Source organism: Lingula anatina, chromosome 8, assembly GCF_051362555.1.
Source record: "Lingula anatina isolate TDL-2025a chromosome 8, LinAna3.0, whole genome shotgun sequence".
Lineage (NCBI taxonomy): Eukaryota > Metazoa > Brachiopoda > Lingulata > Lingulida > Lingulidae > Lingula > Lingula anatina.
In genome coordinates this window covers 2,240,560-2,263,943 of record NC_141774.1, presented here as the reverse complement: position 1 = coordinate 2,263,943, position 23,384 = coordinate 2,240,560, and the positions used below count along the sequence as shown (strand labels likewise).

At 36.5% G+C, this 23,384-nt stretch overlaps 1 protein-coding gene across 1 annotated transcript; it reads left to right on the top strand.

Annotated features, from left to right (window-relative positions):
• Nucleotides 1-1,824: 1,824 nt before the first annotated feature.
• On the top strand, nucleotides 1,825-22,471 carry LOC106157851 (alpha-tocopherol transfer protein-like). Its single transcript, XM_013533630.2, has 8 exons — nucleotides 1,825-1,950; nucleotides 3,050-3,196; nucleotides 7,792-8,025; nucleotides 9,697-9,773; nucleotides 16,831-16,947; nucleotides 17,287-17,397; nucleotides 20,074-20,175; nucleotides 20,639-22,471. Exons 2-8 carry the CDS (start codon nucleotides 3,064-3,066, stop codon nucleotides 20,786-20,788), a joined length of 924 nt encoding a protein of 307 aa, XP_013389084.2. The 5' UTR covers nucleotides 1,825-1,950; nucleotides 3,050-3,063; the 3' UTR covers nucleotides 20,789-22,471.
• The last annotated feature ends 913 nt before the right edge of the window (nucleotides 22,472-23,384 follow it).

Here is a 23,384-nt window from a genome sequence, read left to right as displayed (position 1 = left end):
GATCGAGAAAAGTCGGTTTATCAGCCGGGGGCGGTAGGCGAGTCTTGACATTCCTCTCTTTTAGTACATAAGCATATTTCTTATGCAAAAACGACCAAATACAATTTTATACAGCGTAATAAGTACACGCAATGATGTGGAAAAGAAGCAAAGCTAACAACAAAGAGAGTGTTTGAACAGTTTTATTTATAATATCATTTTTATGTGTTTTATTGATAAGTAATAATTTTAATGAACTTTTATCAACTTTAAATGCAGTATTACAGGTTTTAGTCTTTCATAACCCTTAGTAGGGTGGGTTTTATTTTTTTTAAACGTGAGACGTTAATAAAATTATTATTATTATTATATTAGTAGTAGGCCTACGTAACCAAAAGACTTGCAATCGAAAAACTGTGTACGAGGCAACTTCATATCTTGGCTTCCTTAGTCCCAAATTTGCCCTTAGAAATACCCACAGATACTGAGCTTACTTAAGCCCCGATTTAAGGGTCATTCACAAGTAAACTCAGTACCGAAATGCCGTATAGTTCCCACGTCAAGGGGGGTGGGGGTGGGGGTGGGGTGGGGGGGTGGAGGAGGGGCGAGGGTCGGCTTCGCATCCGAGGCCTGTCATTCCTAAAAAACCGGACCCCCCCTTCAAATAATCCTGGATCCGCCCCTGCTACCTTATGAACTTTAATGAAATGGAATTCATCATTTTTATAGTTGCTATTTCACTGAAAAGTCCAGTAAGTCCAGAGTTCATTTCAAGGCATTAAATTACAAGTATGACAAAACTGTCGACCAGTTATTTTGTCTGCGTCTGTTATTCCTTTAAAAAATATATATTTTGTTTTTAGCTAACTTGCTGTAGAGGTTGGTTGACGGCATTTACTCTTAAACTGAAGAAATATGTCATCATTATCAATGGCTTTTTATTTAGGGGGGTTCGATGAATTTTTTTCTTATCCGCTTATGTAGGTCTAGTACAGAAATAAGCATTGTACACGCTATGTTATGAGGAAGAAATTCTGTTGCATTAAAAAAAAAAAAGCGTGGTGACTGTGTTAACAACAGCTGCGTAAATGAAAAATAGATTTAAAAGGTTTTTCTGATTTTATCGGTAAAGATGCGAAATAATGCCTTTCTTCAATGAAACCTCGTAACCTTCTAAATAAAAATAAATAAATAAATAAATAAATAAAAACAAACTCTGGCTCTGGATTATAGTTCACAATCTACAGTATATTCGTCAACCATGCCAGTTTTGATCAGTGTCTTACTAAGATAAAGCGATCACTATATAACACCAATTAAAAAGCATCAACACTGCCGATAAACGCTTGACCACACCCTATCTAATTGCAGCAGTGAGCGTTTAGTTAAATACAACAATAAAAAGAGGATTTGGTTATCTAAAGGTGTCTATTGATATTGCACTTACAATAAAATGAGTATTACAAATTAAAGGAAACAGGAAAATTAAAGCTATTTTGCCACATGTAGGCCTTTAATATCACCACAGAGAGAGAGAGAGAGAGAGAGAGAGAGAGAGAGAGAGAGTACAGTAAAATAAATTGCAGGCAACTGTACAGTTTAGTTTGACTATATTTAAATCTAATCTAAAAAAAATCACACGGGACACCTGCCCCCCCCCCCCCCCCCCCCTCAAAGTCGCGTCCGGTCTTCTCAAGCACAATCTGGTAAAATCTGTAGAGTCCGTCACAATCATGGTTGAGACAGCATCAAAACAACACTTATGAAATTAAGACTTAATTCAATATTTTATTGCATAATTTCAAGTCTTGTATCTGACACGTGGATTGCGGTACTTTATCGATGTCTGTATTTTAATATTAAAAAAATAGGGCGACTGACACTGGTGACCTAGTTCCACAGATATCCCCAGCTGACCTTTAGCAAGGTCATTTCCTGTTTAGATTTCCCAGGTGAATATTGGTGGCTCAGGTAGGTTCTGTTAATATTGTTTTACAATATCTACATTGCAAGAGAGTATTTACTGATCCTGAATCTTAAACTAAGAGTGAATTTGCAAACTGTATGTTGAAGTCAGAGAAGTTTTAGTAGCAATATTAAATCGTCACGTACTAGCTGTACAGTACGTGATGAATTACCTCTACATTCCCCCGGTAGCCAGTGCAAGGGTAAACTGTGTGGTCGGATAAAGCGGAATTTGACCCTTTTGATTGTAAACTCCATTAATACGGTGTGGCGTGCCTCAGCGTTCTGTATGCTCGTCATGCTCTTTCATTTCACGTCTTTTAGCTCTAGTGCTTTGAACAGTACTAGTCTAGTATATAATGTTTATTTTATTACTACATGTATATATCGGTAAACACGCAGAAATACATGTCCAGAAATATTGTATTTATAAATTATTTTGCCAAAATGATCATGAGCACATCTCAGATGTGTATTCTTCTAATAACTGTCAAATAAAACGATTACCGTGCGCAAAATAATTTTAAAAGATACACCAAAATAATGTTTTAACTTCCAACATCAACAAACAAAACTGAGCATTCACATGATAACTACAAGTACAAGCTTCATGTAGGTATTATTAATTTTTTTTTTTTCGGTGTGGAACCAGCTACATGTATTAATTTATACTCGCATAATTTCTTATTTGGAGAGCACGAAATTAGAATTATTGTCATCTGAATAATGTGATCTAAAAAGTTTGGACCCAAACACTGTCAATCTCTCCATCACTGTTTTAGGGGAATGTGCAGCAAGCTTCAAAGTGGGTCAGCCATATTTGATTCAAGGATCTGTTACCTGACCAGACACTGCCACATGACCCACTTGGAAGCTTGCTGCACAATCTCCTTATAGACACTGAATAGATTTCCCACTACACAGGGATTAAGTGGTAGTCTTTCAGTTGGGTTGGCCATATCTGATTTGTGGATCTGTTTGACTGTGGATCAACTTGGTTGTGAATGTGGCCTGCCTCTCCCTCTCTCTCTCTCTCTCTCTCTCTCTCTCTCTCTCTCTCATAATTCATGTTCAGTGATACTATGTAACATTCATATTTGTCCAGGATCAGGAGCCAAGATGTCTACCGCCCCGTACCAGTGTACACTGACCCCAGAGCTCCAAGACAAGGCTAAGAATGAGCTAAATGAGGATCCTGAGTGGAGATCCAAGGATGTAGCAGCACTCAGGGACATGGTGAACAAATATACAGGTAGCCATTACTGTCTGGATAAAATAATTTAGTAGAAAGCACTTAGAGTAACACCACTGCCCAACTAATTTCTGAGTAATGTTGTGGGGTGTAATTTCTCACAATTAAGTGCTTGTGCATGTTTTACGATGTGTGACGTCTTCCACAGAGCCATGACACCACTGCCTTGCAATTAGGACACGAATCAATTTTATGAGAAATAGTGGGGTTGACTTGTGCCATTATTTAACAATGCATTGCATACCACGCATGATGTAAAGACCACAAATTATCCTTTATGTTAAAGTCATAACATGTGTTCATATAAGTTAAAGATGACAAGTTGCTGGTTAAAAACCAAATGGTTGTTAATGTGCTGCTGTAAGCTATGTATCTGGTAGGCTGCCCACAGCCACAGTGATGCCTTTCATTCTTACAGCTTCAAGAGAATACTGAAAAGGTTCTATTTGTGAGCCAAGTCCCTCTGAAATTCTTGTAATTGCAAAAAAAAAAAAAAATTATTGAGAATTTTTTGGCAGTAATTGCATCCATGTTAATGTTGTCCTTTTTGAGTTTTGTTTAGAATTTATAAGCCTACTGGTGAAATACATTGATTGATCTTTTTTGACTAGAATAATGACACTGAGAAGCATTAAGCTGTGATTTTTGTGATGCAGCCATAAAAATGGTGATTGCTAACATCTGAGGTAAAGAGCTCGAGTTATTTGATCAGCTTTCAACCATTACTATTTATACAGCCCATTACTATTTTCAATAATGGAGTAATGCACACCCGAAAGTTTATGGCACTTACAAATTTGGAAAACCTGCAAAATAATAATAATAATAATAATAATAATAATAATAAAAGTTAGAGCCTTGCTTCATGCTATCTTTCATTGTCATTGATATGTCATACATATAACTAGGGTCCCCATGTGGCATCATTGGATGGGTGGTGGAGTGTTTGCCTTTGGACCCTGGGTGGCTCCTACTCTGCATCATATCTGTACAGATTTGATGTGATTCCACACCAGCAAAATATATAGTGAGCTATTTGATATAGATTAAATTGATTGATTAGAAGGTAAAATTGCAATCAGTTGATCAACAAGTTTATAAAGTATACGTGGCATATTGTGCTCTAGCCCAGTGTTGAAAAAAGTCAATAAATTATCCTCATGAATCTAGAAAAAATAGCACTGATGTAATGGATGACCTTTTGCAAGAACCCATTTCTTAAACAGGCAGATAGTAGAAAACTTTCTAACTATAATAGAAGGAAAACGGTGTCACTTATAATTCTTTAATTAACATATAAGAGTTGTTCTTAGGACATAAAATTGAAAAACCAGCTTAACTGAATTATTTTTCTTTAAGTTATGCTTTTTTATGTACAGACACAGATGTGTCTGTACATATTGCCATCACCTGCGTCTGTCGTCGCCGTCGCCGTCGCCGATCATGTCGCCGTCGCTGTCGCCGTCGCCGTGCACTTTCAGTGTTAACACCATAAGTGGAAGATAGTTTTACTTTTTGGCTTTATATTTACAGCGCTGACTAATATTCATAAAACGCAGGTCAAGTTCGAAAATCAGCATGATCGGGCCATTATTGTAGAATTTATGCTGTTTTTTCACTTTTTAGCACATATGCAACACTGTTAACACATTTCAAGGAAAACCGATAGGCCTGTTGTCATGAAACTCACAGGAGTAATCAGTCTTACTAAAACGCAGATCAAGTTCGAAAATCGGCATGATCGGGCCACTATTTTAGTAATTATGCTGTTTCTTCACTTTTCAGCATATATGCAACACTGTTAACACATTTCAAGGAAGACCAATAGACCTGTTGTCATGAAACTCATAGGAGTAATCAATCTTACTAAAACGCAGGTCAAGTTCGAAAATCGGCATGATCGGGCCACCATTTTACTAGTTATGCTGTTTTTTACACTTTTCAGCATATATGCAACACTGTAAACACAATATAAGAAAAACAGATGGGCCAATTGTCATGAAAGTCACAGGAGTGGTCAATTTTACTAAAATGCAGGTTGAGTTCGTAAATCAGCATAATCGTGCCATTATTTTAGAAGGTATGCTGTTTTTTCACATTTCCTCAGATTCAATTTTAGGCATGTTAACAGTCTCATTATTAAACTAATAAGATATGTGAAAGTGTTTGTTTGACATTTCCTGCATCTTTACAACATTGTTAGTTGATTTTGTAAAAATGATGGTAAACATGTTATCGTGTATTGTGTAAAGTTTCAAAAATGGAAATAAACTCATATCATTGCAATTTGTCAGATTCAATCATTCACTATGTTCAGAATCTCAGAATGGAAGAAATTGGACATTTAACACTGCTCTTTTGATACTTTTCTCATCTCATCAATTTTCTTAGTTGATCATATAAAAATGGCAGTAAACTGTTAATTTTGTTTTATGTTAAAAATTGTTAAAAATGGGGAAAAAAACATTTCAGAACAGTGCTGTCTTGTTTACATTTTGGCATTTTCAAGTTGTGACTTTGAAGTTCCATGGGCCTGAAGACCTTTGCTAGTCACATTTTCTAAATATCCATGATACTAATATTTTATTATTAAAAATTGATGGTCATTATGCTGTTACAAATTATGTAATATTGCATCAAAATGTGAAAAAAACCTATTTTGGGCACTGCTCCCATGATTACCTTTTAAGAAAAACCATGTCACTTACTGTTCTCAAACTTACAGGAAAGAAACATGGGACTAAAATACAGCTTCAGTAGGCAATGCAATCTGCCAGATAAACATTTTTTTTGTGAAAATTTAATTTTTCACATATTGGCATTTTCAAGGTGTGACTTTGAAGTTCCACAGGCTTGAAGACCCAGGCTAGTCACATTTTCTGAAAATCCATGATACATATATTTTGTTATTAAAAATTGATTGTCATTATGCTGTTAACCATTATGTGATACTGCATCAGAATAGAAGAAAACACAATTTTGGGTGCTGCTGCCATGATGACCATTATGGGAAAACCATGTTACTTATGATTGCCAAACTTTCAAAAAAGAAATACAGGACTAAAATGCAGCCTGAGTTGGAAAAGCAGTCTAATTGACTTCTTTTTCTGGAAGTTATACATTTTCAAAGTGTGAACTTGAACTCCCATGGGCCTGAAGCCTTATGCTCGTTTCACATTTTACTTACATTGGTATTACCTGTTGAGCATAATTAAAATTTGATGTTGAATTTGCAGTTTTACATAATGTACTTTTGCATCAGAATTGACAGTAGCCTATTTTGTTATTTCCTGCTTTTTGTCTGTACATTTGACAGCTTTGCTGCCTTGTTTAGTGAAATGTTCATTTTTCATATATTAATTGGTATTTTCAGTGTGTGACTTTGAAATCCCATGAAACTGAAGGTCTTTACTAGTAACGTTTTCTAAATGTCCAAATTACCTGTAGTATATTAAATTAAATATTGATGGTAATTATGGTGTTAATCATTAAGTTATTTTGCATCAAAATTAATGAAAAACTATAACAGTTTTGTGCACTATCATTATTATTCTATATTTTTGATTTTTGTTTGTACATTTAACAGTTTTGCTGTCTTGTTGTCTGTACATTTGACAGCTTGCAGTGTCATGTTTGCAGATCAGCAGTGTATTCATCTGAGAATTCAGAAAGATCTACATTAACAAGTGATCTGTTAACTGTAAACAAGAATTTCACAAGAAATGATATAAAAAAACAAATGTACCTGCAGGTATTAAAATTTGACATGTTGCAAGCCTGATCACAAAGTACCCAAAGTATCACAAAGTGCAATGAGTGTTATATCCTACTGTACGTGACACACAGTATTGTCTTTGTCATCAAAATGTGGACATTTGCACAGTACAATTTGATTTATTTCTGATATACCAGTATATGTCAGTGGGAATAGGGGGGATGGGTGTTTTACGTTGGTTCATTGATTTCCATACATTATTGTAGTGACTGCTGTGATGATTGCAGTTAAAAGCTTCGCCTAAAAGACACTTCATTTCCATTATAATTTGAATAACAACTGTTCATTTTGGCCAAAAAATGAATTTTGCTGGGGTAAACAACAATTTTCCCATACTTACAAATGGTTAAGGAATCCATTTCTACATTCAAATTTAGTCCCTGTTTTTTTTTTCAAGAAAGTTTTTTTTTTGCAATAATCTCTTAGGAGATTATTACAGAGTATAGCCATCTATGGAGGTCACGTGGTGACAAGCACAGATTTCAGAATAATTTGCTTTAACTGTCATTTTTGGTGGTTAAATAGAATATTATATTTTTATGAGTTGTTTACAATGTTTTTATTGTGAAATATAGAACTCATACAAAGGTTTGTTATCCCTTTAATTATACATGAAAAAAATGATAGTAATTCATTCTAAATTCCAGGTTGTTAATTCATTACTCTCAACATGACTGTTGCTAAATTGAAGGAATGATTGAAACTTATGTATTCAGATGAAATAGAAATAATGATTTATCGATCGGTATTATTATGTGTAAACAAAATTTTAGTTGAAATTCATCAATTTTTAAAAAATCAATCAAAAAATCTTCCTCAGGTTTGAAGTGCAGAACAGACGATGCGTTCCTACTGCGTTTCTTACGAGCTCGTAAATTTGACCACCAGAGGGCGTTTGATCTGCTGCTGAACTACTTCAAGAAGAGGAAAGAGAACCCGGACATCTTTGAGAACTTTACACCAATGAACCTGAAGCACATGCTTGAGGCTGGAGTGAGCAATGTGCTGGATTGTAAAGACAAGCTGGGGAGACGAATTATTCTGTTAAGAATAGGTAAGTGTATGTGTGTGTTTATAATAAAAATAATGATGATGATAATAACAACAATAATAATTATAATTAGTTTATTAATACATAGCAACCACAAAGTCGAAGTTGTAAATAAACTGGATAAGAAGAAAAATTACAAATTAAATCATATACATAAAATAATGGATATATACAATAAGACCAAAATGAGTTCAAAAAAAAATAAAGCACAACATAAAAGACAAAAAGAATGGGAGCTCAAAAACCAGGCACGCTACTCGTGTGTGTGTGTGTGTGTTTATGTACAGTGTGTGTGTGTGTGTGTGTGTGTGTGTGTGTGTTTATGTACAGTGTGTGTGTGTGTGTGTGTTTATGTACAGTGTGTGTGTGTGTGTGTATGTGTGTGTGTTTATGTACAGTGTGTGTGTGTGTGTATGTGTGTGTGTTTATGTACAGTGTGTGTGTGTGTGTGTGTGTGTATGTGTGTGTGTTTATGTACAGTGTGTGTGTGTGTGTGTGTTTATGTACAGTGTGTGTGTGTGTGTGTGTGTGTGTATGTGTGTGTGTTTATGTACAGTGTGTGTGTGTGTGTGTGTTTATGTACAGTGTGTGTGTGTGTGTGTTTATGTACAGTGTGTGTGTGTGTGTGTGTATGTGTGTGTGTTTATGTACAGTGTGTGTGTGTGTGTGTGTGTGTGTGTTTATGTACAGTGTGTGTGTGTGTGTGTGTGTGTGTTTATGTACAGTGTGTGTGTGTATGTGTGTTTATGTACAGTGTGTGTGTATGTGTGTGTGTGTGTTTATGTACAGTGTGTGTGTGTGTGTGTGTGTGTGTGTGTTTATGTACAGTGTGTGTGTGTGTGTGTGTTACAGTAAGCAACTAATTATGACGTAAGATAACCTTACGTTTGTGTGTGTGTGTGTGTGTGTGTGTGTGTGTGTGTAGGTCTTTATATATATAAATAATGTAGATGCATAATATACAAAATGGGTAATCTGTTACGGTGACCTGGCCTGTATGTGTGTTGTTTTTCATCCATCTTATCAACTTTAAATTGTAGCAGGAATAATAATAATAATAAATATTGGTAAATTTCAGATCTTGTGTTCAAAGGGGATATAGCTTGATAAAATTGTTTACTACTCATAAAACCCTAAAGCCTGGAGTTACTTGTCGATCTGTCATAAAAATGTTATGAGCTGTGTGGAAACTGGTGCCCCATGGCTGACACTGCTTGATTTACTACCCCAGCTACTGATTCATACATTGCGTGAATATTTAGAATTCACTGAATTCATCTAGAACAATCTATGTCTGTCTGTCTGTCTGTCCGTCTGTCTTGTCAATGTTTATACAGTAAAGTTAATAACAGCCAGTGTTTTGATGCTACACTAATGTGAGATGTGATATGAGATATGCTGGCATATCTTGGTAGACTGGTGATAAGGCTTGCCTCTGGCTCTTACACAATGGGGTTGAGTGTAGCAATGTCAAAGCCCCGGCATTTGTATACTACTGTTTTTAATAGTTTGTCTCTCTCCCACTGTTAAAGATTGTCTGTATCCATATTTGCCAACTTTTTATTTAGCTGGATCATTTTTAAAAAAATACACAACAAACCATTTTCAGTGTCAGATCTTTTCAATTCAGATTTACATGTATTTGAACTGATATATAATTTTTGATAATTTCAGGTCGCTGGGACCCAGACAGATACCCTGTGACGGACGTAATGCGCACTCAGCTGCTTAATTTGGAGAAAATCATACAGGTAAGTCGTGCGTGGTTTACCTCATGTTTTGCTTGGAAGACCAACTTAATTTGGTAGTATTAGCACTTCATTGCTCTAATGGTGAACACCAAGAAGCATTATATCTGCCTGTGTGTCCTTCTTGTGTTTACCATTATATCTGACTGGGTGTCCTTCTTGTGTCTACCATTATATCTGACTGGGTGTCCTTCTTGTGTCTACCATATATTATATCTGACTGGGTGTCCTTCTTGTGTCTACCATATATTATATCTGACTGGGTGTCCTTCTTGTGTCTACCATTATATCTGACTGGGTGTCCTTCTTGTGTCTACCATTATATCTGACTGGGTGTCCTTCTTGTGTCTAGCATATATTATATCTGACTGGGTGTCCTTCTTGTGTCTACCATTATATCTGACTGGGTGTCCTTCTTGTGTCTACCATTATATCTGACTGGGTGTCCTTCTTGTGTCTACCATTATATCTGACTGGGTGTCCTTCTTGTGTCTACCATTATATCTGACTGGGTGTCCTTCTTGTGTCTACCATTATATCTGACTAGGTGTCCTTCTTGTGTCTACCATTATATCTGACTGGGTGTCCTTCTTGTGTCTACCATTATATCTGACTGGGTGTCCTTCTTGTGTCTACCATTATATCTGACTGGGTGTCCTTCTTGTGTCTACCATATATTATATCTGACTGGGTGTCCTTCTTGTGTCTACCATTATATCTGACTAGGTGTCCTTCTTGTGTCTACCATTATATCTGACTGGGTGTCCTTCTTGTGTCTACCATTATATCTGACTGGGTGTCCTTCTTGTGTCTACCATATATTATATCTGACTGGGTGTCCTTCTTGTGTCTACCATATATTATATCTGACTAGGTGTCCTTCTTGTGTCTACCATTATATTTGACTGGGTGTCCTTCTTGTGGCTACCATTATATCTGACTGGGTGTCCTTCTTGTGTCTACCATATATTATATCTGACTGGGTGTCCTTCTTGTGTCTACCATATATTATATCTGACTGGGTGTCCTTCTTGTGGCTACCATTATATCTGACTGGGTGTCCTTCTTGTGTCTACCATTATATCTGACTGGGTGTCCTTCTTGTGTCTACCATTATATCTGACTGGGTGTCCTTCTTGTGTCTACCATTATATCTGACTGGGTGTCCTTCTTGTGTCTACCATTATATCTGACTGGGTGTCCTTTATGTGTCTACCATTATATCTGACTGGGTGTTTTTCTTGTGCCTACCATTATATTTGACTGGGTGTCCTTCTTGTGTCTACCATTATATCTGACTGGGTGTCCTTCTTGTGTCTACCATTATATCTGACTGGGTGTCCTTCTTGTGTCTACCATATATTATATCTGACTGGGTGTCCTTCTTGTGTCTACCATATATTATATCTGACTGGGTGTCCTTCTTGTGTCTACCATTATATCTGACTGGGTGTCCTTCTTGTGTCTACCATTATATCTGACTGGGTGTCCTTCTTGTGTCTAGCATATATTATATCTGACTGGGTGTCCTTCTTGTGTCTACCATTATATCTGACTGGGTGTCCTTCTTGTGTCTACCATTATATCTGACTGGGTGTCCTTCTTGTGTCTACCATTATATCTGACTGGGTGTCCTTCTTGTGTCTACCATTATATCTGACTGGGTGTCCTTCTTGTGTTTACCATTATATCTGACTAGGTGTCCTTCTTGTGTCTACCATTATATCTGACTGGGTGTCCTTCTTGTGTCTACCATTATATCTGACTGGGTGTCCTTCTTGTGTCTACCATTATATCTGACTGGGTGTCCTTCTTGTGTCTACCATATATTATATCTGACTGGGTGTCCTTCTTGTGTCTACCATTATATCTGACTAGGTGTCCTTCTTGTGTCTACCATTATATCTGACTGGGTGTCCTTCTTGTGTCTACCATTATATCTGACTGGGTGTCCTTCTTGTGTCTACCATATATTATATCTGACTGGGTGTCCTTCTTGTGTCTACCATATATTATATCTGACTAGGTGTCCTTCTTGTGTCTACCATTATATTTGACTGGGTGTCCTTCTTGTGGCTACCATTATATCTGACTGGGTGTCCTTCTTGTGTCTACCATATATTATATCTGACTGGGTGTCCTTCTTGTGTCTACCATATATTATATCTGACTGGGTGTCCTTCTTGTGGCTACCATTATATCTGACTGGGTGTCCTTCTTGTGTCTACCATTATATCTGACTGGGTGTCCTTCTTGTGTCTACCATTATATCTGACTGGGTGTCCTTCTTGTGTCTACCATTATATCTGACTGGGTGTCCTTCTTGTGTCTACCATTATATCTGACTGGGTGTCCTTTATGTGTCTACCATTATATCTGACTGGGTGTTTTTCTTGTGCCTACCATTATATTTGACTGGGTGTCCTTCTTGTGTCTACCATTATATCTGACTGGGTGTCCTTCTTGTGTCTACCATTATATCTGACTGGGTGTCCTTCTTGTGTCTACCATATATTATATCTGACTGGGTGTCCTTCTTGTGTCTACCATTATATCTGACTGGGTTTCCTTCTTGTGTCTACCATTATATCTGACTGGGTGTCCTTTATGTGTCTACCATTATATCTGACTGGGTGTTTTTCTTGTGCCTACCATTATATTTGACTGGGTGTCCTTCTTGTGTCTACCATTATATCTGACTGGGTGTCCTTCTTGTGTCTACCATTATATCTGACTGGGTGTCCTTCTTGTGTCTACCATATATTATATCTGACTGGGTGTCCTTCTTGTGTCTACCATTATATCTGACTGGGTGTCCTTCTTGTGTCTACCATTATATCTGACTGGGTGTCCTTTATGTGTCTACCATTATATCTGACTGGGTGTTTTTCTTGTGCCTACCATTATATTTGACTGGGTGTCCTTCTTGTGGCTACCTTTGTATCTGACTGGGTGTCCTTCTTGTGTCTACCATATATTATATCTGACTGGGTGTCCTTCTTGTGTCTACCATTATATCTGACTGGTTGTCCTTCTTGTGTCTACCATATATTATATCTGACTGGGTGTCCTTCTTGTGGCTACCTTTGTATCTGACTGGGTGTCCTTCTTGTGGCTACCATTATATCTGACTGGGTGTCCTTCTTGTGTCTACCATATATTATATCTGACTGGGTGTCCTTCTTGTGTCTACCATTATATCTGACTGGGTGTCCTTCTTGTGTCTACCATATATTATATCTGACTGGGTGTCCTTCTTGTGTCTACCATATATTATATCTGACTGGGTGTCCTTCTTGTGGCTACCTTTGTATCTGACTGGGTGTCCTTCTTGTGTCTACCATTATATCTGACTGGGTGTCCTTCTTGTGTCTACCATTATATCTGACTGGGTGTCCTTCTTGTGTCTACCATATATTATATCTGACTGGGTGTCCTTCTTGTGTCTACCATATATTATATCTGACTGGGTGTCCTTCTTGTGTCTACCATTATATCTGACTGGGTGTCCTTCTTGTGTCTACCATTATATCTGACTGGGTGTCCTTTATGTGTCTACCATTATATCTGACTGGGTGTTTTTCTTGTGCCTACCATTATATCTGACTGGGTGTCCTTCTTGTGTCTACCATATATTATATCTGACTGGGTGTCCTTCTTGTGTCTACCATATATTATATCTGACTGGGTGTCCTTCTTGTGGCTACCATTATATCTGACTGGGTGTCCTTCTTGTGTCTACCATTATATCTGACTGGGTGTCCTTTATGTGTCTACCATTATATCTGACTGGGTGTTTTTCTTGTGCCTACCATTATATTTGACTGGGTGTCCTTCTTGTGTCTACCATTATATCTGACTGGGTGTCCTTCTTGTGTCTACCATTATATCTGACTGGGTGTCCTTCTTGTGTCTACCATATATTATATCTGACTGGGTGTCCTTCTTGTGTCTACCATTATATCTGACTGGGTGTCCTTCTTGTGTCTACCATTATATCTGACTGGGTGTCCTTTATGTGTCTACCATTATATCTGACTGGGTGTTTTTCTTGTGCCTACCATTATATTTGACTGGGTGTCCTTTATGTGTCTACCATTATATCTGACTGGGTGTTTTTCTTGTGCCTACCATTATATCTGACTGGGTGTCCTTCTTGTGGCTACCTTTGTATCTGACTGGGTGTCCTTCTTGTGTCTACCATTATATCTGACTGGGTGTCCTTTATGTGTCTACCATTATATCTGACTGGGTGTTTTTCTTGTGCCTACCATTATATTTGACTGGGTGTCCTTCTTGTGGCTACCTTTGTATCTGACTGGGTGTCCTTCTTGTGGCTACCATTATATCTGACTGGGTGTCCTTCTTGTGTCTACCATATATTATATCTGACTGGGTGTCCTTCTTGTGTCTACCATTATATCTGACTGGGTGTCCTTCTTGTGTCTACCATTATATCTGACTGGGTGTCCTTTATGTGTCTACCATTATATCTGACTGGGTGTTTTTCTTGTGCCTACCATTATATTTGACTGGGTGTCCTTCTTGTGGCTACCATTATATCTGACTGGGTGTCCTTCTTGTGTCTACCATTATATCTGACTGGGTGTCCTTTATGTGTCTACCATTATATCTGACTGGGTGTTTTTCTTGTGCCTACCATTATATTTGACTGGGTGTCCTTCTTGTGGCTACCATTATATCTGACTGGGTGTCCTTCTTGTGGCTACCATTAACCAGACCAGTAAAGTGCCCAAGTAAAATATGCAGTGGTTGATCGAACTGCGTTAAGTGAACTTTGAAGTTAACATTATTACCTATACTAGTAATATTAACACCTTACCTGTGGTTGGACACAATTCCATATAGCGCTTGAATAAGTGCACGTGGCATCTGTCAGGGCACTTCGTGATGGCATGACGAACAACCTCTTTATTACTTATCTGTCTGTATTTCAACCCCCTAGGACAGTTTTGGAACAATCCTCAGTATACCTCAAATATGCTGGTTTTTCCAGTGGGCTCATGTAGAGCTATTTGACTTGGATTAAAACAGGATTCAGTTGGATTAAATTCATCTTATTCTTGTCCTCCTCTTAGACCAAAGTGTAATCTGTTGAAAAAAAATATACTTTCGACCAGAACGGTAGGATTAAAGTCACCTAACTGCTTACTTTTCCACAATTTTTCTACGTCCTCAGCCTGAATGTGCTCAGCTGTCTTACTTTTTCTTCCCATGCCTTTTCTTGTCAATCTTTTCATCTCAGCGTGCAGTACTAAACGGATCCGGCTAAAATCTGGGCATTCCAAAAAGTTAATGGGCTTCTGAGTTTTTACTCTTAGATACTTTTGCAAACCCATCACCAATGACATAATGGAGTTCGGTGGATATTCTTCTCCATTTTCCTTACGAACTTCAACTATAAACTTAGATACCCAGTAGTTAAGTAGATCCACATTCATCTGCTCTATGGGACACAGCATTTTATTATACTGGTCTTCATTAATGCCATTCCCTTGTCTGTCAAAAATATGTTTATTATTCCTTGCGATACTCCACTTTTCGAATGAATTAAAAGCCCAGAAATTACATTGTCTGGTATTCTGAGGGATGGAATCCTGTACAATAGCATCCACCTGCTGATCTGAAATGAAGGAAAACCTCTCAGATAACTGAAAAAATATTAAAATTTAATCAAAATGAGGTATATTTATTTGTGAGATATACTACAACACCTCTAGTGTAAACAAATGTATTAAAAGCAGTTATAACAAGAGGACCCCAGAGATAGATATCCTTGGAATGGGCTCCTTGAGGATGAACTGCTCTTTACAATTTTTAAATTAAATACTGAGATGTGCGATGTCTCCCCATTTGACACCGGATGGGTTTGTTGGTCCCTACCATGTATATACTATATATTTTAATTAACTATAAGCATTGTAATATTTTTGGATAACTACTTCACGTGTACTATACCTAGGTAGGCCTACTCATGGCATAAAGGCTGACCTGAAGTAAACCGCTACTTACCCCTGAAGGCTGAACCTATATTTTATTGTTTGTTTCTAGGTCTTGATAAACCCTACTCTTCATCATGCAACGGTAAAATTGTCAAATTTTTAATTATGAATAAAGTAACAAGTGCGAGCTACCTAAATGCATTTATGTTATATTTACTGAAAGCACATGCAAAACGAGTTGCTGAGATAGAAATACTGGTCTTCCATTGTTTATAAATTCTACATTCAGCAACAACTTTTGTAATATGCCTTGTATCTGTAGAGCAGTCCACGCCCCACCCACGTGTGTCACACCTACAAGCAATATAAAAGAGCAAGTGTGGAGTGCATTTTTTTTTTTGCAGTGTAATAAGTAAACCATATTTTCCTGCAGATTTCAGATATTTAATGTACGGTATATATTTTTGATCCTCTCACCGTGTCAGCTGTGGCAACCTGCGTCTTCTTTTTTGAGTCCAAATACAAAAGCTCTGCTGTCTGGCTTGCATTCAGAAGTTCAACTTCCAAAGTGTCAGAGTTAAGCTGCGAAACTTTTACACAATTTTCTTTCTGCTTTTGGGCTGCACCATTGTCATATATGTCCCCCAAAGAAAGGGATAACTACGTTTAGACTGGCTATCCATTCTTATATCGAAAGTCGCTATATCCACGCAGTGCTGTAGATCTAAGCTGTGACAGAACAATTGACGGGAAGGACTGTCATGTGCGCTATATAGATAGGGATCGGTCAGCTATTCACAAAAAAAAAAACAGCTGACCCATGTCTCTGACCATTACGTGGATGAGTTTATTCCTAATAGCATGATATAGAGTCACTTTATTCAGTTTTTAGGGGTATTTTAGGATGAAATAACAGTATTTTCCCTTGGTATGTGTGTCAAATAATACACTGTCACCTTCTCGCGATATATGCCATGAACACGTCTCGCTGATGCTTTAGCTGTTATGGCATATATCGCTCTCACACTTAATAAACAATGAATGTTATGTCAATTCATAAAGTCTCTCCTTTCTCCTCTATCTGGTGGTGTGACTAGGATGAAGAGACTCAGGTGTCTGGGTTGGTTGTATTGGTTGATGCTAAAGGAATGACTTGGAACCATGGGAAACATTTCAATCCTTTCTTCGCTAAGAAACTGATGTCAATAATACAGGTAGGACTGACCAAAATATGAGTGCTACTTTATTTATTTTTTTCAAATTATTGGCACTTTTCATAAATAAATAAGGTTTTCATTAATTAATCTCACATTTCTTGAGAAATGATACTTAGTTTGTTTTTTGTCCAATTTACTCCATGTTAACAGTAATTCAGTGAAGCAACAGCTTTTCTTAGAAATGAAACTTATCAAACATGTCATGCAGAACTATGAGGAAGGAATTTTGATTAATAAATTTTTTCAAGTTTTAGTGAACAATATTGTTGATGTCTACCTGTGAATAAGTTGTAAATGGGAAGATATCAGTCCCCACTGTGTCTGTCCTTATTGCAGGAGGGCATGCCAATACGCCTGAAAGGAATCCATTATTTCAACGAACCTTCCTTCATGGGGACTATATTTGAAATGATCAAACCATTTATGAAGGAGAAGATTAAAAAAAGGGTATGTTGTGATTATTGGAAATAATTCTAGTAGATTTGTGTAGAGTTAGAAACATTGTTTCAGATAAGCTTATTTTAATCATGGATAATCCATAAAATGTGGTGTAAAGTAGAGGTACCTGTAATGTTTGACAAAAGAAAAAAAGTCCAAAAATTGGTCTAAATGTATTGATCAAAATTTTACTGTACTTTGACCCATGTTAGCATGACCAGTAGCATTCCGTTTCAGGGTCAATCCGTGGTATTTGTGTCCTGGGCATAAAATTTTCAAATGTATAAAAATCAAACAAAAGTTGCATATTCTGAAAGTAGAGACTTCAGGGGATAAAAATTTGTAAAAGATTTGTCTGAATTTTTTGAATTCATGATTTTATAGCGCGTTAAACTTGAAAAATGTGAAAATTAGCATTACGGACAGAATTTTTTATTTTTTGCATATGACACTCAAAATAAATTTTAATCAATATATTTCAATTGAGACATAAATAACAGCAATTCCTTGAGGTAAACACATAAAAAATCAAGTGAAATCTTTAAAAAATAGTTAATTAATCATTAATCCAAAGTCATTTTTTCCATCCGTAATGATTTGGGTTCTATTTTTTAAGTTTTTTAAAAGACTACTCGGCAAAAAAAAGTTTCCTTTTATATTCTCCTCATACTAGTCCTATGTTTACCAAATATCCAAAAAAAACTTTTTTTACATGTTTGATGACAAATTAATTTCATAATAAAAAATCTTTACGGACGGAAAATTAGCATTACGGACGGAAAGGCACAGCTACCTGGCTATAACATTTCTACTGAGTGGTTTCATGTGGCATACTCAAGTAATTGATTTATGAATTTTAAAACTAAAGAAGAACTGTTTCCCTTGAAAAATTATTAAAAAAAAAAGGTTATTAAAAAAATGCAGGATTTAAAGTCAAAAAGTGCTTTTTCTTACCTGGCAAGACGTGTCAACATCTGTCTCACCTGTCAATTAGTGGCATTTGAATTGCACCCTAAGGATCACTTATGATCAGGGTTTCTCCTGGATGTGTTTCAGTTACTTTGATTGCAATTTGAAGATAAAATGTGCTTTTGATCACTTACCTGTCATATACACATTGCATATACCTGGGAGATGAGCAGTTAAGATAATTACTGACCACAATTAATCAAAGTTGACTAGAGGCCAGGCCTTTGTTCTGGCACCGTGCCACTTACCTGAAATTATCCTGTATCCTGGTTCAGAGATTAACAGTAAAGATAAACAGTTACTTACCTGGTCACACCTAATTAGCACCTTGATATCCACTTTGATCATAACATACCTTGATCAGTAGAATCCACTTTTGATCATCTTTTTGTAATCATGTCTTTATTCTTAAAAAAGGTATATAAACCAAGCAAGTAACTTTTCTCCCAGCGAAGGACAAGTCCAAAAAAACTGTTTGCCTTTCCTTCTCAAGAAGGCAGAGCATGGATTTCCAGTGACCAAATTATCAAACTTGTACCATTCCCTGTGATGGACCAACGTCAGAGATACAAATTCTCAATTGATCTAAATGTGTCAGAAAAAAACAACCTTAAACTTTAGCATGAAAATAAAAAAAAGATTTAAAATGTAGCTATTCTGAATGAGCATTGAACACAGAATTTTAAACAATAACAATATCAGAACGCAAGGAATTTCTTATTCCTGAAAGTGTAGACTGTACTTGATTTTTGTAATTTGAAATAGCTAACAAAAATATTTAAGTTGTCATCAAAAATAACTTCCTATTATGTATGTATTTAGTAAATAGTTAACTTTTACCAAGAATAAATGATTAATTGTACTTTTTTAATGGCTTCTGTGTAAGTTTTCCACTGTGGACAAATTTTCCGTCCGTAATTTTCTGTCCGTAATCTGACATGATTTTTTAAACTTCAAAATTTTATAACAACAAAAAAAAATTTTAAATAAACTTTTACATTTCTAGTAACTAGAATAATGAAATTGTCATATCAATGCAGTTTTATCTTTAAAAAGCCATAAACAGAGCAGAGTTTTGAAGTTGAAGTTGATTAATAAAAATGCTTGTCCATTTTTTTCCGTCCGTAATGGTGATCAATAACCAATATTTCTCAAAAACCAATAGATGTTATTTCAAGTTCTTTGGTGACAAGTTTAGGCTTGCACTTATCAATATTCCTGCCAAATTTGAACAATGTACTTTTTATAGTTTTTGTAGAATTTATTTTTAAAGTGTCAAAATTCCGTCCGTAATGCAAAACGAATACTGCGGATTGCCCCTTCAATGAAATATTGTGTTTGCTTCAAAACAAGAAACACGGAACTTATGTCAGTCCGATACGACTGTATCAGATTGGACCTAGATCTCAAGCAGATATATGACTTAGGATAAAAGTTTAGATTTATTTTTGAGGTAAAGTTGCTTTGTGTATACTGGGCCATTGCATCCATTCTGTTCAAAACGACAGAAGTCTTTACAAGTGGTATGAGGATGGAAACTTTAGACACGTGATCACGTGAACTATACACTGTAGGTCTTCAATGCACATTCTGTGTGTCTGTCAATGAGTGTTGCTCATATTTCCATTTCCCTCCTGTGGTGGGCTGTGTGTGTTTGGTGACAGGTAGATTTGGGGTTATTAAACATGGCCAATGATAGGACTTGGATCATTTCAGGTCAATTTCCATGGAGATAGGAAAGAAGAGCTGCTGGATGTTTTCCCGAAAGAGTTGATGCCTGAGGAATATGGCGGAGATCAGCCACCGTTCAATCACAAGGTACACGCTGGTGTTGGTTTAGGGACCATTCCCACAGATATTTGGATCGATCTATCTCCCTACTGGGGAGTCTCACTGAATTGCTATCATCTTAACTGGCTTAAATGTCTGTCACCCCTAGTAAAGCTGTTAAGGGGTAATTATCTTTACCCTAGCTGATTAGGTAGGCGTGACAGACATTTAAGCCAGATAAGCTGATAGCAATTTAGTGAGACTCCCCAGGGAGATAGACAGATCCAGATGAATCAATCTAGGCATGGTAACTCAGTCTAAGTGGATATTTCTGGAGACAGTCGGTATCTGCTGAGTAACCACTACTCTCTAGTTTGTAATAATATACATGTACAGTATGTAGTAAAATAGCATGTGCTTACAGTCTTACATATTATACTTCCACACTCAGTTTTTTCTTCCTTTTTTGAAAATTATTCTTATTTTGTAAATGTAAAGCCTTCCCTTCCAGGCATGGACTGAGAAGATGTATGCATCAGAGGAGCAGTTCAAGGAAATGGCCAAGTACGAGCTGGAGTCGTATGTTCCTATTAAAGAGGAGAACCAGGCTGATGCCATCGGTGGTGTCACTGGTACGTTTAAGAAGTTAAATGTGGATTAAATGGTGGCAAAGATTCCAACCATCTCTGTTTTGAAGCCAGCCATTGCAACTGTGAACCTGGATGTCTCCTGAGTTCATTTTCTTTCTTCAATCAAACAAGTACTGAAATGTTAGCAGTTTTTTTTAAACCAAATATAGTGGTTACTTAATACATTCCAGCAAGTTAATTTCAATTACGCATTTGAACACAGTGTATAGCTTGTGATAGGGAAGACTACTAGAAGGTCCTGATGTAGCAGTTGATGTCAGAAATTTCAGAACAGAAAATTTAGCCACATTGCACAACTGTGACACCATATATGAAAGCACAAATTTGCACCAAGTAATCGAGGGAAGAATGGTTAAGTTGTAATAGTTTAAGAAACAGATTACACGCCCTTTCCTGCTCGTGAGGCCATTGTAATCCCACACTGGGGGTGACATGGGTCATGTGACTGCTGGACAAACTTAGGAATATGATATGTGTCGATAAAACTAATCGGACTGATGCTTTGCTTTCTGAATAGCCAATATATTATGCATTGGAGTGATATTTTTACTAGAATTGACTTACATGTTGCCTTGCATGTGATGAATGAATATGCAGATGATTTTTTTGATTTGTTTTCTATAGCATCCATGTATTTGATACATTAGTATTATTGATACTGAACAACTACAAGTACAGGTGTGATATGTGAAACTGCTCCAAACTTTGCACAGTGTCATTGTGCTTTTTCTATTGAATATTTACCTCTATGCATAAAAACAGCTCTGTGACAAGGGGAAACATTTTCAAACTTGCTTTTTGTATTGTTAATGGCATAATATTATTTTTCAATGATGAGTTGTTGTCTGAGCATTCCTCACTAGTTAAAATCTTTATTTCATTAGAGAAGGCTCTCAGAATGTGCAGCTTTTGCTATTTATCCTATTTATGTACGGTAGATGATACTGTGATACTGCATTGCTGTGATTAGAGTCAGTGCACATAAGTTGTCTAGAGCCTGCTTTGTGATAGAATTTAAGCCTGGTAGTTTACATTAAATTTTAGATCACAATTTTAGTCCACTTTAATCCAAGATAAATAGTGGCCCATGTCAATGAAATATTGCCCCAGTATTAATATAACAAAAATGGCTATAGTTTAAGACCAGTACTTCAGTAAGTGGATGACTATTTATCTTGGGTTGAGGCAGGCCAAATTTTGGTGTAAAAGTCAAGACCAAATTTTGGGTTCAAATTTCCTTTGAGAAACTGTGGCTATACTCCTGTAGATGTCTAAGTATGTAGAGCCAACTTAGCATTTGCCTGCTTATGTTATTGAATGAAGGATTGCTCCCCATATAGTCAGTTAACTTACAAACAGTTATTAAAAAACATTTATATTGCATTATATGTTGCCTCTCTACATTCCAGGATTGAAATTTCTTGCCAGGAACATTTTTTAGTTGTGCTTAAGTTGCAACTGTTGAATTAATAGTTATTTTATAACATTTATATTGCATTATATGTTGCCTCTCTACATTCCAGAATTGAAATTTCTTGCCAGCAATATTTTTAGTTGTCCTTTAGTTGCAACTGTTAATTTTTAATCTTTGTGATGACATCATGGAGAAAGTTGTTGTGTTTTGTTTTTGGTGCTTTGTTTGACTGTCAATTTTTATCACATATTTACATGGCAATAGAATTGGATGGTTTGGATTGGAGTGTTTGTGTCTTATTTTGTTTACCCTTCCCCAGTAATTATTGTAACGTACCATAATGATGCGATAGCTTGCGTCTAAATGCTTTCTGGCCCAGTGCATTGTGGGTAGCCAGTTGTTTACCTGTAAAGCCCATTAAAATGGCAGTTTAGAAAAACCACAAAATTCAGTTTTGCGCAGTAGACCATTGTGAAGATGAGCCATGCAATGTGGTGGAAACAAAGGACTCTCGTGCAACTCCGAGACAAAGGGAACCTGTATTTTCTTATAACCTAGATTTTTATCTGTAGGTGAAAAACAGACTCATGAATGTTATGTTAAATAATATGATTCGAATGAGCACATTTTAAAAGATGGGGGGTTTAGCAGAATTGATCAGGTTTTGACTGTTTATTTTACAGCAATGAGAGACTTATGTGTGTGTTGGGGGGGGTGGGGGGGGGAGAGAGGGTGTGTGTTCAATTTCTGAATAGTGGGGGCTTGGGAAGGAAACCATTGGTTTTAAAAGTCTGAAATATTAAACAATATTCCTTGGACAAATCAATTGATTGGAGCCATCCTTGCACTCTGATGATTTCTACCATCTGTAATTTACTATAAGGGACCGTTTCAAGACCCTATTGTACTAACGGTGAATCAATATATATATCTCTGAGGGGATTCTCGTTAAATTGCAATCAACTTAAGCAGCTTATTTAATTTTATTTTTTATGTGTGTGTGCAATTGATGTGATTATAAGTATTTTAAACAAGTGTTTTACTCATATACAAGCTTGAATAACCAGGTGAAAGGCTTCAATTTATATCACAACGACCAATACAGAAAAATGTGTAAATACAAATGAAACACTTTGCAATTCAAGTTAAAAGACTGCTTCAACATCCTCTTAAACTGTCCCCAACCTTTTTAA

Excerpts from the sequence above, each read along its gene's own strand:
- LOC106157851 (XM_013533630.2), top strand. The coding sequence starts at position 3,064 with ATGTCTACCGCCCCGTACCAGTGTACACTGACCCCAGAGCTCCAAGAC. Across the intron at positions 8,026-9,696 it reads AATTATTCTGTTAAGAATAG|GTCGCTGGGACCCAGACAGA; the intron begins GTAAGTGTATGT and ends TGATAATTTCAG. Across the intron at positions 16,948-17,286 it reads AACTGATGTCAATAATACAG|GAGGGCATGCCAATACGCCT; the intron begins GTAGGACTGACC and ends TCCTTATTGCAG.